The 16,459-nt window shown below is 38.5% G+C and overlaps 1 protein-coding gene across 1 annotated transcript in view; it reads right to left on the bottom strand.

The window, feature by feature from the left end:
- LOC129093563 (phospholipid-transporting ATPase ABCA1-like) overlaps nucleotides 1–16,459 on the bottom strand; it is a 132,169-nt gene that overhangs the window by 91,792 nt on the left and 23,918 nt on the right. The window contains exons 11-13 of the mRNA XM_054601616.1: nucleotides 13,945–14,142; nucleotides 10,673–10,878; nucleotides 9,627–9,803 (exon numbers count right to left, since the gene is read on the bottom strand). Of these exons, the coding sequence (XP_054457591.1) occupies nucleotides 9,627–9,803; nucleotides 10,673–10,878; nucleotides 13,945–14,142 (581 nt within the window). The remainder of the gene's footprint in view (nucleotides 1–9,626; nucleotides 9,804–10,672; nucleotides 10,879–13,944; nucleotides 14,143–16,459) is intronic.

Raw genomic sequence — 16,459 nt, 5'->3', positions numbered from 1 at the left:
GAATCTAAAAACAATTAGATTAGAGGAGCAGTCTTGTCAACAAACATATCAGATCATGGAAAGCTATCTTGCTGTACGGAGACCTCATGTTCCTCTGAGATAGCAGGAAGAGGATAATTTGGGTGAGTTCTTAACTTGTTGGGCACATCTTTTTTTTTATATTCTTAAGCTAATTGCTAATCAAATCATACCTTTGTGCTCCTATGTTCCCCTAGCTAATTGCAACTCTGTCTGTCTGCAGTTTGGTGCTTAGCAGGTAGCCTACGGTGAGTTTTTAGAGCTTTCTGACTGACAACAGTGGCCTGCTGCTGGAGACTACGCTGATGAAAATGCTGAGACTGTAGCTAAACAGTAACGTTGTGGGCCATAAACCCAAAAGAGCTGAAAGATGCTTAAGATCTTCGTGAGCCAAGGGAGGGGGAATGACGGTTCTTTGCTGGTTCATCACTATAAGCATCGCCTTTCAAATGCACACAGCCATTTGATCCATTGCTGATATATACAAATATTGATTAAAACTGCTTTGATAATGTTTCCAAACTGTGCAGACAACATTTGCACCTGGCTGAGATCTTATCACACTGCAATCCATAAGCATTCTGATTGCAATGTGCTCTGCATGCATGTTCTCCTTGATTATTGTGCGGTTTTCCTTTCCTGAGGAGAGACTCAGATAGGGATTTCTTGTTAGTACCTGGCGTAAATGGGGATAAGTCTGTCTGCAACCGACAGACTTCTCATTATAGCGATGATTAAAAAAGCACTTGCACGTGACAGTACTGTTGAACATTCTCACCGTGTAAGTTTAATACAGGTGTGACCCATTGCTAGTGGTGGAAGAAGCACTCAGATAAAGACATAACAGTAAAGGAAGTAATTTCACAATGTAAATTAATGAGTAAATGTCAAGCTTTAAATTTGTTACTGCAATTAAGAAAGTAAGCTTTATCAGCAAAATGTTCCTGAGGTATCAAAAGTAAAAGTGCTCATTATGTAGGCAAAATGTCCCACTTAATATACCATATATCTGTAAGTAACATTTTAATGTTGTAGCTGTTCAAGGTGGTTTTAATTACAATAGGTAGTTTACTATATAAAGATGTATCATATTTTAAAGCAGTAACTAGTAAATGTCAAATTAATGTTGAACTCTTAAATGAGAGGAAATGTAAGGTAGCATAATACAGAGAGCAGGTACCTCAAAGTCAGACATTAGAACTACTGTAAATGTATATTTCGGCTAATTTCCATTTCTGTATCAATAATATCTAACTTTATTAATTCATTTTAGTTGTGTGTGCACAAGTGATTGATGACACGTCAATAGCTGTCTTCCAACTGTGAAGGTGGTCTCTAACCCTGTCATTTGCATTATCCTCTCACTGTCAGTGTTGTCCTGCACAACAAAATAATTGAATTTTAATGATAGCATTTGAAAGGTGGTCTCATATTGTCAATACAAGGACGCACTGTTTGGGTGAAGAACTGTGTATTGATCAGCACCGATTAGTGTTAGCCTTCATGAAAACAACACCTTAATTCAGCTGGTTTGAGACTAGAGCCAAATGTGGAAACAGTGCAAATACATCAGTCTGGATGCCAAATAATAAACGCATTAGCTCCTCTGTAATGGAAGAGAAAACAAGTGTAAAACGACAGAGGACTCAGGTGCAGGTGACAAAATCAGTTGTTGTCAACTCGTATCCAGATACAGCCTCATGATAATTACCATTTGATTTGCCATTATTATTAATGTGCTGGAAATGGCTGTGAAATTATCATTTAGAATGGGCCTGTGATCTGAATACACATCATGTTTGCAGTTGCTCCTCCAAGGCACTCGACTAACTCAATTTATTGTTATTAATGTTTACAAAAGCGTGATAGCTTGCAAACACATTAGGCTGATGGGAAATTACATTTCACCCAGCTGTTCAAATATCAGCTTTTATTTACCAGACGCATTTCCCCAATTAAACTGCAAAAATTGATTAGGTCGACCTAAAATAACAATCATTTTTAATTTCACTAACAACGACTAGAAAAGTCGTTGGAAGAAGGGCTCTAACTAAATGATAGCAATAATATTGCTGCTACATCATATGTCACATAAGGCCCAAATGGGCTCGCTTTTGTGATTACTGCGCTTGGTGCATCTTCTCTCATCGATCCTTAAGCAGGATCATTCCAACAGATAAGCAAGTCCATTATATCCCACATAACCATTGATTCAACGGAGTGATCAGTAAATAAACAACTGAAAACACATTCTCCCACTAGGAAGACATTTGCTGAATAGGAAAAATATACTCCACATAACTAATGTTGGTCACATTTTTATTTTTTTTGCCTCTTTTCTGGGAATATCACGAGCTCCATTTTGCACTGCGAAATATTTCGTATGATTTATGATGTTAGACCCATTAGATGATTGTTCTTACAGTGCATTATACATCATGAGCGTGATGATGCTGAGATAGGCTGCGTATTGTCCTTTAATGCTGTTCCAACCTGTGTACAGTATGCATGAGTTCAAAGGGTGGTGATATACCCGATACAATAAATCTAAACACTGTGCTTTGACGAGTACCCTTGAGTTCAAAATACTTCTGAGGGGTTCACTTTTGTTTTAGTCAGCAGAGGGAAAAAAACAAGCCAAATATTAATCTTGTTTGGCCAAATGTGTCTCAATTTATCTTTCTTTTTCCATACAAATCAGAGCCCTGTGTAATAAAAACTAAAAACTACAGGGCTGCTAAAGGTATTTGAGTCCACACACTTGAGCCCCTTTCTTAACTTGAGGTTATTGGTGTACCACTATTCCTCCCACTTAGGGTTATTACCCCACAAATTCAATTTGACATAATGTAACATAGTGCACAGCGTCCCAGAGGCCAAAGATAATAAATTTCCATTGCAATCATGGAAATATACAATGCCAATCATTCACTTCTTGAATGACATAACATAAGCCTTCCTTACGTATAAGGCACAGAGGAAGAGGTGATGCACTTACAGGAAATAAAAAGGGCCAATACTGCTGCCTTGATTTTTACTACACAAAAATTGCAGTTTTGGTTGCAAGCTCAATTAGTTAGAACAAGGAAGCTGATTTGAAAAATTACGGATAAAGATTTGATTTTGTGTTAATTAATTTGTTATGATTAAATAACAGCAGAAATACCAAAACACAAAGCATGACAAGTTCTCTCCACGACCTGTGAGATCGACACATTTGGTGTGATGTAAATTTGCGGTAGTGTGATCTTTTGCACGTTTATAATTAATAATTGTAATAATGCACAAAAATGCAGCTACATTGAGGATGCCACAATTCTCACAACACATTGGCAAAGTTTTTAATAGAACTTTGTATGAGAAAAAAGTGGCTTTCATTTTTCAAGAATTTCTGATTTGTGGACAAAATGACTGAAAAAGCATTACATGCATGCATTATATTCATATTGTATGCCTTGTGTTCTGATACTTTGATCCACCGAGTGACTCTTTTCTACTGACCTTAACCATGATACTTATGAGCAAACAGGGAACTGCGAGCAGAACAATGTTCTCTGTGAACCTTGCAGACCACAGGGCACCGTTCTGAATGCCAACAACACGCAGTACCTCCTTGAGCCGGAGTTCCTTCTCCAGCACAAGGCTTTTGATGGTCATGCACACAGTGTACATGAAGGCCAGCACCAGGAACATGGGGAGGATGCCTCCAATACTCTGGATGAAGCTGGTTGTAAAAGAAAGCAATCAAAAAGGTCAGGACTGCACATTGACAAAAGGAGTATGTGTGGAGTGTATAAGGCTGTGTTAAATAGGGAGTTAACACTGCAAGATGAGTGTTTGTGTGTTTTTTTTAATCTGCTGCATATTCCTCATGTGTAGGCTTTATGACATCACCTTTGGCTTTAGATAATGGCCTAAATGACATCTAACAAAGAGTCAGCTTTTTACACGCACACTCTACTGTAAAGTTTGCCTTTTGCAATCTAAACCTGTAATTGCCCCTGTTATGTAAAAGAAATTGGAAACTATTGTGCTGATACTAAAGAATGTTATCGGAGGGACAATCGAGACAATCTGAGATGTATTCATGGACTCAATGCCACTGAGGCGTTTTTTTATTTTCCCACTGAGCTAACCTTCATAAACCTGGTGCATCAGCTCAATCAAGCCATTTAGTGCGCACCTCATGCCAGAGATGATGTATGATTTAGGGCTGTTACAACACAAGAAAGCGATATTAAACTGGCTTCATAATGCCACCCAAATGCCATGTCAATATCATCTCCGCTGCCAATAGAACAAAGTGCTTGTTTTGCTTTATATGACACTGAAGGAGAGATATCAAATAGATTTTGACAAAGTATAGATTTCACATATAACTTATGCTTACATTCCATAAAACCTGGTGATGTAATGCAAGCAAAGCACTGTTCAGCATGGATGATTAAGCAGAAAGTGAATACGCACAAATTGGCAGAATGGTGCTCCTCTTTCAAGGTATTTAAGTTAATGGGGATGCAACATTTTTACAAGTACATTCATTTTAAGTTTCAGTCATGCAAAATATTGTTTTGCACGGAGAGTTTTGTTATGAGAACTTGAATGAGAGAGACTTATTTTTGAGGACACTTTCCCCTGCCCCTGTGGGATTGATCAATTTCAAAACACGGCCTTGATGAGAAGCAAGGAAGGACTGGTTGGAGAGCAACTAAAACCAAAATTCTTTACAAGAGAACATATTTAAAATATCTGCTTTTAAGCCTGGAAATTCAAACTTCAAGAGCCTGACATCTATACACTTCAACAAATAAAGCTAACTCATATATTAACACCTTTTCTAGGGAGGTGAGCACCCTCAGGATGCAAAGCGACAGGTTGAATACTAATTCTGGTATTATCTGCTCCCGATTCCACCCTAACATCTCTGTAACAGCTGACAGCTTGCGTGAGTTAACTCCTTCTGTGACTTGTAGCACTGAAGGGGGAGAGATCAGTCATGCACACCGTGTCTGACACTGACAACCTTGCCACCAGATGCTCTTGAATTATACATTCGCTGATCGATCAAGGGTGCTTAAGTAATAGAACTCCCGGCAGGTCTGTGTTACGGGGCTCCCGTTACATTGGCAGCCTGACCTAAATTTAGGCAAGCTAGAAGACTGATTTCTCAGTAAATCGAGAGATAGTAGAGCACAGGCTTCCCCAGAGGTTGGTGTTCTATGCTAAAATAAAAAAATGCTTCCTGTCTCATTATGAGCAAATATACTGTTGAGTTCTTTCGTTGGCTGGAAACGAGCAATTCATCGAATGGAACAGACTTTATTATTCAATGTGGATTATACTGTCGCTGCAGTTAAGGCATAAAGCGCACTAAGGGACCCATAGGCCGTTTTTTGGGAAGGGTTTTGTAACAGAAAAATCCCATCTATAAAATTAAGTAAAATGATATGAGCCAACAATAAAGGAACATTTTAAGAAACAATGAGAATTTAAAGATTATTTTATAGTTTTATATCTGGGAGAAAAAAGAACAAAACTTTAAACCATTGATAGTGATGCACTGTTTCTATTAGTCCTTTCTGAATCATTCTTTAAATATTAATAACTAGATATTAAGAAATTCCTTCGCTGCACTTATTGAATTCGTATTTGTTTACTGCACTTATCCTATTCGCAGTAGTTTGTAGCACTTATTGTATTCGTAATAGTCTGTTGCAATTATTGTTTTCGTAGTAATTTGCCTCTGTACTATACTTTTGCTCTGGTTTATGCTTTTAGATGCTTGTTTAAGAAAGGAGATGCACTTATGACTTCTGGTGACTAGTAGTTCTCTTGAATACCTATGTTGAATACACTTCCTGTAAGTCGCTTTGGATAAAAGCGTCTGCTAAATGACTGTAATGTAATGTAATGTAAATTGAAAACATGGCACCTTTAGCAGGTACCAAGCATTTTATATACATTTTATTCCTCTTATATTTTACAAATAAACATTTCTGCAAACACAATAAAAGCCCAGTTTTGAAAATGCAATTTGCATTTCTTAATATCTTCATCCAAATCATTCATAATTGCAACAAAAAAATAAATAGATATAGTGATAGTTGATATGTGATATGTTTGATATGTTCACAAGAACTTCATGTGCTTCATATGCTTGGATGATATTAATTCTACAACAACTTTTTAAATCCAGGTCTTGTCACACAGGATTAAACAAATCAATAATTTTTGGACACTCTAATTGGACTACTTGATTCTGCTAGGATAAACATCAATAATTTTTGGACACTCTAATTCAGCCATAATCAACATGTTGATTTGCTACACATTCAGGCTTTGTTTTGTGACCATTTAGCATCCAGTAAGCATGTTTAAAATACAGTATGTGGGTATCCTGGTAATCAGGATTGTTAAAATAAATCAATATACAGCCTATACTGTACATGCCCCTGTTCCCCACTATTTTTATATTAGGAAAGCTTTAATAACAGTACATTATAAGCCCTTTTTCAGCCATGGCTACAAAGGGGTTTATCAACAGGTGGGAATATTTTCACTGCTGCATGTCACGGATCAGAGGCACTAACAAAACATCACTAGATGATTTTGCTTGTTGTCCCAAATATGCTCTACCATTTCACCCACTGCCAGTACGAACAGTGCTCACATAAGGTTAATTAGCTACTTTAAATGGACAGAAGCATATCCCTCTCACATCCTTAAGTTGAATAGTCTTCACGCCCACCGCGGTCATATGTCATGTATTGCTGAGAGCAGTCTTAGATCTCACATCAAGCCGGAGCACAGCCTCAGTATCCAAACAAGAGATTCCTCTGATTCAGCAGCGTGCATTGGCGCAGAGGCAGCTGATAAAAGGGCCAGTTTATGTGCTATCAGGCCCGGCAAGGGTCAAGCTTTATCCCACACCGTCATCTAAGGCCTGAGCACAATGTGAAAATGAAGACAGTGGAAGCTACTACAAGTTGTTAGTCTCAAGTTCGAAATGCCAACAGGGTCAGCTGTGGATGAAGTGGCCCAGAATGCAGGTAGTTCATCAGGTGTGTTACAGTCAGCGAGGAGGAAATGAGGACCGCGAGAAGGATATTATTTCAAAGGCAGTTCTAATAATAGTAGTTTTGTTCTGAGTTGAGGTCGGTGCAGATAATACTGCCTTGCTAGTTGAGGTTCAGTATCGGTGAAGTAGAATTTTTTGATAATGATGCAGTTGGCAACAGTTTCCTGAGCTTCTGTTGAAATATTTTATTTTGTTTGAATTGTAAAAATAACAAACCTAAATAACAAAAGCATTAAATGAAATTATTGCAAGTTAGGTTTTCTAAATAAGCTTATTTGTGCAACATTTCTAAAATGACTGTATTTTGTTAAAACTCATTATTTTGAATTAATAATGCTACTGCCACAACATACTTATTAGCCCAACAGGGTATATTATTTCCATTTACTGTATATATACGTATATTATTCATCTCATATTTCCCAACTGGAAAAAAAAAAAATGTAATTCCATGTGGCACTAAAAGTAACTAAATGCTGAAACAGAAACATAGTTACAGCAGACAGCAAACATGTTCGTCTGAATGCACAATGTTCTTTCCTTCTGGCTGACGACACTACACAATTTCAGATGAAAATAATTACCACCAAGGTTCTTCCCCATCATGCCTCTCTGGGTTGTTGCACATCTTTCCTTTGTGTGATTTCACCATTAATTATTTATGAATGAAATAGCAGTTTTCAAGTGTTAATAATTTATAGAAATGCCCAAATGGCTAGGCAGGCGAAAGAGTAAATGGTTGGGGGATTTGGGATCCTACAGTGCTTTATGGCTCTCATTTATCTTATGCGATTATTAATCCTTTGTGATGGAAGATGAAACTGAAACTGAGGCTGTGGGACCGGCTTTAGCAAATAAGCCGTATCATGTTCAATTTTAGATCATTATCTCAACAATAAGCTGCAAATGACGACAATCAGCAATGCTCCGTATTCAGCGTGCCACCTCTGAAAGTGCTGTGCATTTCTAGAATATTAAGCAATCTGGTGTTTTGGTTGTTATTGTACTGAAATTAACAGGTACAATAACAAAATGTCTTGTTATGTCTAAAGTGTGTTTACTCTCTAATGCAAAGAGGGGGAGATTTTGCACTGTAGTTAATTCAAAATGCCAAAATTTCTCTCAGATGAACATCTCCAGTGGGCGCAACATGTAGTCCAACATCCCTCCAATTAGTACTTGTGAAACTATCCTATTGCCTGGCATGCCAAACCAAGCGAACCCACTTAGGCAGTTAAAACAAATATGAAATATGTGTCTTAAATTAGGTTAACTACAGCAGCTACAAACTAAAGTGCAAAGCAGTGAAGCTGCATTTAATCTTAAAGAGACAGTGTGAATATAAACGCTTAATAATGAACCGATAGAAAACCCAGATAATGAAAGCCATATCAATAAAGCAGAGATATCGTCTTGTCTCCAGGACCAACATGTGGCACAGAGTAGAGCATTTCTATTTAAAACATGTAGACATTAGCTGCCCAAATGCATCTTCAATATGAAATCAGAAGTTTTATGCTTCTTCTTGTTATGGATTTTAAAATGCTTTAATCGCTCTCTCTCTGAGTTGCTTTATTGTAAATTCTGTGCTATCCAGAGCATATAATATTTCAAAATGAGATCCCTAATCTCTGGAACTGCGTTTTCCCACGGGGAGCGAATACTTTGTGTCTACTGCAAGGGGCGTATTGTGTTGTTGGACTTAAATCTCCCTGGTAATTATCTCCTCTCTTGATGGCATCATTGGGCTTCTCCTTTATTAATGGAGATCATAACGTTCTGTGGATGGGAGTAATTTCCCAGACTCTGAGGAAATCTTTGCTCTGGAAGATTAAGAGTGATACCACATCATTTCTGTCCCCAGGTGAATGATCTAACATGATGGAAGCCAGTGCTATCGATGGATACATGCACAACACAGATGGAGTCCTGCTATCAATCTTTGCACATGATGGAGCTATGAGACCTGGGGTACGGTACACTCACTTTGTTGAGAATGAAATGCCTCGGAAATATAAGAAAGAAAGGGAGTCATGGTGGTTGCCTAAATTATTCAGCATCCATCAACTATTCACGAATTTCCTGTGGTTTTACTAAAATCAATAGTTTCGGCCCACTCATTCTTCTCTTGCTGCCTTTATTTATTTATTTTCCCTTGTCGAGCCTAAATTTATTATTAATTAACGGTTGGTCATCAGTGATGTTATATTATTACTTCAGACTTTTAACTGTGACATTATTAGAGGAGTTGCCTTACCATTATCCCTTCATAGGTAATCAGGGATAGCACACAACATTCACAAAAGAGCAACACAGATATTAAAGAAAGGTTTAGTTAGCCCAATAAGAGGGAGCATCTTCAAGTTTCCAAAGGGAAATCTGGAATGCCTTCCTGATTGGTAACACCATGACTCAACTACGTGTTGGCAGTGAGTGGCAACTCCCCAGGGTGAGCAGGATTGTATTGCTGTATTACCACCTTCCTCTTACAGTAATCACAAGGCTGAAAGATAAAAGCTTTAGTACTCACCTGTCATCTACGAAGCAGGGGTATGGCATTTGCTGTGCAAAAACACCGAGTGGTTGGGTCTTTGACGTTTGTACTCGTATAATACCATGGTCCATCATATCCTGCAGGTAGGAGAAGCCTCCCCATATATAGCGCAGGTCGTTAAAGGAGTTGTCTCGAGCCCCGGGAGACCATGACCTTATTAAAAGGAGACACACCATGATCTGTCTTAGCAAAGGGCAAGTGAACTAAAAACCAGAATGGTCAGAAATACTGTCAAAGTTTCATGACTGTTTATAGAGCTAATATTTCTTTGACAATAAACTTTGAAAGACAAAAAAAAGATCAGATCTTTTGGTAAGCAGAAAGGAAAATAAAATAATTCTTAAAGGAATACTTTGACCTTTAGAAAACATGCTTTTTAACTCTCCTGCACAGAGCTAGAAGAGAAGATTGATACCACTCTCATACCTGTACGAAAAATATTAATATAAAGCCAGAAGGTGATTAGATTAGTTTAGCATAAATACTGAAGCTTGTCTTGGTAGGTCCAAAGGTTAAGTTCCTACTGCTGGCTGGCAGATTTGTTGTTTTTCTATTTGGCTTGGGCAATCTTAACATAAACTGGAGTCAGGGCAAACAGCTTGAGTAGCTGTGTCCAATGGTAAAAAAAAAAAAAAAAAAGAAGAAGAAAAGAAAAACCACCTGACCCAACAGCACCTTTACAGCAAACTAAGTAACAGGCTTGTTTGGTTACCATCATTTACTTTTTGACAACCAGGCTAGCTGTTTCTCCCACTTTTCAGACTTTATGCTAAGCTATTAACCAGCTCTTGGTTCTAGACTCATAGTTAGCGTAACAATATGAGCGTTGAATCAAACTTACGCTCAGCAAAAGCAAGTAAGCACATTTTCTTCAAATGTCAAATTATTCCTTTGACAAAAGCAATGTAATGTGGTGTAATGTGAGTGTCAGTAAGAACAAAAGACGGTTACATTTTTTAAGTAAATGTACGGTTTTAGTAGGTATGATAACAATCCCTGATCCCCTGAGCTGTGTCACATACCTGTCTTTCACTTCGCTGGTACGCTCTGCATCATCAATGTCCATGCGGATTTTGTATTTGACATATGGAGGGGGTTGGCTGGAGTTCAGCTGGAGGTTTTCAAAGACAACGCCAGCCCAGAACGTATCATTCTTCAGAAGCTCCAGCGCTCTGCTCACCAGATGGTTTTCGGTAGGGGCTGCCTCAAACTTGTTCAGGTCTAAACACTGTCAACAAAAACAGAGGTATCACAGAAAATGGCCTTTAATATAATCTTCCCAAAGCAAATCATTCCTGTTTTATATACGTCTTTAGTATACACAAAATAGGGAATAAAACAGAGGCAGGCATGAAATCACTGACAGAATGGCAGATGGATTTTTTTTTTTTAAAGTATCACTCAGCTATTGACTAAACCGCGCTGAGTGCAGTTCCAAATTATCTGGAGCTGCCAGGGGGTGGGAAATGTTTTGGGCCTCAGCAGAGACAAGCAAATGAGATACAGCCTCGCTAGCACTCCCCGTTCCGTAGCCTTGTCCCCCCTGTTTTATGAAACGATAATGAGCTAGCCATCCTGGGAGGCAGTCACACCTGACAGCTGTCCACACATCCCTGTGCTGCAATAGTTTTATCATTTCTCCCCTAGGATTCTCTAGTCTGTATTCTATATCAAGCTACGGTGGTAAACAAAATATCACAGCAACAGCATTTGCCCAGCACAGACTGGTGAGGATATCACAGCTGTGGAATGGTTACATGAGCCCTAAGTTTGAACCAAAGTGCTGAGTGGAATATATGGAATAAAATATTCTACAAAAAACAAGTGATAGGAGCTACATTGTTAACTGCCACGTCTGATGACTAATGTAAATCACAATAGATCAGAACCAACTAGCAGAACAATTACATGTATATTTAAATGACCAAGTACATGTCTCCGTCTACTGCACAGAAAGCATTCAGAGACTTTCTTGTCTCCATTTAATCTTTGAATAACCGCACTATTCGCTGTCACAACAAGCTTCACCAACCATGCTGTTTTAAAAAGAGATAGAGCAAGATTGTTTGTACGTTTTGGGTTTTCTTTGGTCTTTGACCACTGGACCAGCAGCTAAAGGTAATCTGCCTGATATCCATAATCTAACCTGGCTCGAGACAGAGAAACTGGCCCCACTGATAACTCGCCAATCCCATTTTGGCCTCATTCAGAAGAACATCCAGGGCAACACATGGAGTTATTCTGGTTGCATCATGCTTGTTGAGAACAAAAATAAGAAATAGAAAATCTACTTTATTTGCTCATGTTGGAGAGGCTACAGGAGTTAAAGTAGCTCATACAGTAGATTAAATTACTCATATTCTCTAAATGCTTATGCAATACATAACTATATAAGCAACCATGTCATCTGAAGCTACTAATGAAGTATTGTTCCCAGGATAATGAAGGTGACTCAATGGTTCTGTTTACTAATGATACTGCTGCCATGAACACTTTCATAATGACCCATAATGCCGTTTACATGACTATTGCTTTTCTTGTTCTGTTTTAATTATTATCTAATAATATGTATTCAACTATTAATATTTTTGATCCTCTAAAATGTTGGGGCAGTTCATTATTGGCGCAAGGTAGTGGCAATTAGTGGCCCCGAATTTGGGCCTGTGCTAATAAAGAAAGGCAGCCTGATTCCTCAGTGGCTATGCTGCTGGTGGCACCACAATGAGAAGCCATGCCAATTATAAAATGACCAAAGATTGTTGTGAATTGAGTTATTGATTTAATTAACAAACTCTCATGATTTGAATGTTCTACCCAGAATTAAAGTTAGATTACATACTGTGTCATGGGGGCCCTAAATTTGCATTATTCTATTAATGTATATGCCTTATGCCTATTGCCCCTGACCATTGCATTGTCAATGCTGAAAGTATATACCATTCAGCTCTAGACTGAAGGGAGCTCTTTATTTCCCTACAGATGTATTCACCCAGACAAGAGGACACCACAGTAAAGGTTGGGTAATCACTGTCCCTATCCTGGTATCCATTTTGAGCAATGCAATTTCCATTAGGGCAGAAAATAGATTGCATTATGTTGGAATTTCATTGGCCATGTATGGCTAACCCCAAGGGCCCAACCTGCCATCTCACCTGCCTGTAGATTGATATTATGTGAATGTGGCAGCAGGTGTGGGGGGGCCTTGTACATGTTTTATCACACACACACACACACACACATATATATATAAATAAATAAGGATTTTGCTTCTACTGTGCCGGATATCAATATATCACTGTCAAACTGTGTGTGTGTTCCTACTCAGAGACACCACTTTGTTTGATAAAGATTCACTATAGTCTCTTTTTTTATGATTATCATGGAAGCAATGTAGTGACAGATCTTACTGTGTGTTTGACAGTTCCACTAACTCAGGACATTAATCTTTAATGAATAAAAAACAGTGGTTTTAGCTTGTTCTTCAAAAAACACAAGAGCTGATACAGTGCGCAAGATAAAAAGCCTACATATCATCTGGAAAAAGTCCTGATTTTGGTTTTAACAGCAGCAGAGCACAGACACAGCAACAAAAGAGCTAAGAAACAAAAAAAGACAATGTGCTAATCATGGACACATTGTGTCTTAGATGTTAAGCACTCTGCTTATACTGCAGCACTATGCTGTTCTGCCAGAGAGGTGTCACAGTCGTGAACAGAAAGATACAGGAGGAGTAAAAGAAAGATCAGCAATTATATGAGGCATACAGGACTTTTACAAAACCACTGTCTTAAGTCTGTAGGTAGAAGTATGTGTAGTAATTGCAAATGTTTAAATGCCACGATTGGGAAATTACCTTTGAAGTTGTAAAGTAAAGTTATCATGATTTAATGTGTAAGACGCTGCTTCACTAACTTGGCATGGATAGATATGGCCAGAATAGAAAACTGATTAATTAGAATATAACAACTGATTTTCACCAAAAGACGTGTTGTTTTTGATGCCAAAACCAACCAAAGAAATCGCATGGGTAATATCAGTTGAACTGGATAAATAACACAGAAGGGAGAGAGGCTAAAAGAGAAGAGTGGAGGGCAGACACAAAAAAGATTATTTCCAAATACCCCACCAGTGAGAATTATTATCTCTTATAAAATTGTAAATGTCAAGAGTACAGATTTTTGTTTTTTAAATCAAATCTCTCACTTTACTAAAGAGATCACACAACCCTCCAGTGCATGAGGTTTGCGAGGTGCTAATCATTTCATAAAAAGCTACAGACAAAATAATTACATACACCAAGGAAGTTGGAGAGAAGCTTCAGGATTTCCGATGTGGCGTTGTAAGCATTTCGCCAGTCGTAGGGCGGCATGCCGGGGGGTCGATCCTCTGGATGCCCATTGTACAGGAAGTTGGCCAGTTGCTCCGCTGTCCATTCCGTGCCGTTCAGACGCTGGTTGAGGACAGCAGCAGACACTGGATTTGCCAGCAAAGCCTGATTTAAATGACAATGAGATGGGTTTAATTAGTTACTCTGGTTACTAGTGAGAGGTTTAGAATGAATGCATGAATGCAATAGAATCGGAGGACCAAAGCATTTTCAGACCACAGTTAATTATTTTAGAGGAGAAAGCATGGGAGGTCAGAGTTGTGCTTTGGTGGCAGTGACATTCATTCTTCTGTAGCATTAATTAGGAGCATCGAGATAGATGGCCCTGCTGTATTTCAGGCTCTGGGATACACATCAACTATTCTCATGGCCAAGAAGTGCTCATCTGCAGCAGCACACAATATAAATGCACTGTACAAACACACACACACACACACACACACACACACACACACACACACACACACACACACACACACACACACACACACACACACACACACACACACACACACACACACACACACACAGAGCATATGCACATAACCGTATATTAAGGACCAGGGTGTGAAAATCAACACAAATTTAAACCGTACACACAAACATAAGAACGGACAAACAAAATTCAGAGATATACGTAAATGTTTATCGCCCCACCTCACTATCCCCTGGAGTAACATGATAAGAAACATTTCTGTGAAGCCTCTCGGTCATATCAGGTAAATTATCAAGCTGTTATTGCTCTCATCATGCAGTGAATTAATACGTGATATGCTGACCTGGGAATATAACCTTGTACTTAAAATACTTTAAACGTCAATACATGAACATGTAGTTTTATTCTTGTTGCAAGAAATGAATGGTTCTAAGCTCGTGAAACAATAACTCTCGCATTATAAGATCATTTTACTCCCACATGATTGTTTAATGTGTTTCCCTCTATTTAGTAGACCACTCGTTCATTCCCATCACTTCCACACAGTATGTTCATCGTTTAAGGCTGATACAAAATAAATGCCCAATTAGTTATATGACACCGTTCATGTAATGACAGTGTTACTACATAAACTAAAATGAAACATAACAGTAATAATTTACCTGTCATGTACACAGGGGAACACTGAAATGAAACCTCACCCCACTGAGATAACACGTTATTTAGATTACACAACCATTTATTATTTTAGGGGGAAAAGAAAACTTCTCATTCCAAACCAACAATTCCAGTCGTTGATTGTGTATGGTTCACACCACCAAGTGGACTCTGACTTTTGGAGAGGAAAGGGCGCAGGGCGTCAGCAGAGAATTGGGCCTCCAAAGTGTGAAATTTCTGAGTTGAGATTCAGATATATTCAGGCCAGTGTGCTCAGTGGCATTTCAGTGTCAACACTCCTGATGATATTCTGCTTAACCTTAAAACAAAGTGTCAAATTAAGTAATCTCAATGCTGCATGTGACCTTTTTAAAAAAATCTGCACATCCATCCTAGTGGGTGCTACATTAAGGACACGACCCATCAAACATATGTGTATTCTGTAAGTCATTCTAAAATAGCAGTAGCAGAGTCCCGTTGGCAAATTGACTGTGACTGTAAAGGCTCATGATTTCAAATCTTCATCTGCAAAGACTGCATTTGGCATAAATTTCAGTGGCTTTTAGGCCAATGAGTTGCCATTTAACCTTGTTGGTCATGTGTCAAATGTTTGCCATGGGTGGATTTTCTTTTCGAGAAAGTGTATTTGCTTGCCTTTATAAATGTTCAGATCCTTGTAGCAAATGTTAAGATGTTAACTTAGCTGACAGGTTACATGATAGTCCACAAGTCTTGACATCTGCTTAAACACTTGGGGGATTCAAAGGAAATGAGACATGCATGTGAACCGTTTAAGTTTATCTTATTGATAACAGCCTGACTGTTAACTGTTCGCTTTCTTTACACCATGGCAGAGATGTATTAAGTCACTGCTGACTCACACAGAATGTCCTACTGCTGCTGCCTCATATTAAAAAAATATCAAAGCAGGGTATTTGTCACCGCGGTTAGCCAAACCGCAATCACCAAAGATGAAATCACTTTTAAATATTACAGGGGGTAGCAGAACAAGGAGGACCAGCCACAGTGAGAAGCCAGATAAAGAGTTGCTTTCTTAAACTTCTTAGAAAATGAAACCCACTTTACTGTGCCCTGCTGTTGTTTGGAAAACTACTTGCTTCAAGAGCAGCATGGAATCATATTGCAGTTGTTCATGGCATGATGGAAAAAAGGAAGATTATTGAGTTGTTCATTAAAACAAAGTCAGTCTGTTTGGCCGCACTGAAATTTTGAGACTTGCGGTATTAAACTGCGCTTGCTGTTACCATAGTAACAGGCGGGCGCCACCAAATCAAACCAGGAATGAAATCTTAAGTATTTCAGCTCTTA

Source organism: Anoplopoma fimbria, chromosome 7 (assembly GCF_027596085.1).
Source record: "Anoplopoma fimbria isolate UVic2021 breed Golden Eagle Sablefish chromosome 7, Afim_UVic_2022, whole genome shotgun sequence".
Classification (NCBI taxonomy): Eukaryota; Metazoa; Chordata; class Actinopteri; order Perciformes; family Anoplopomatidae; genus Anoplopoma; species Anoplopoma fimbria.
This window is presented reverse-complemented; position numbering and strand designations above follow the sequence as displayed.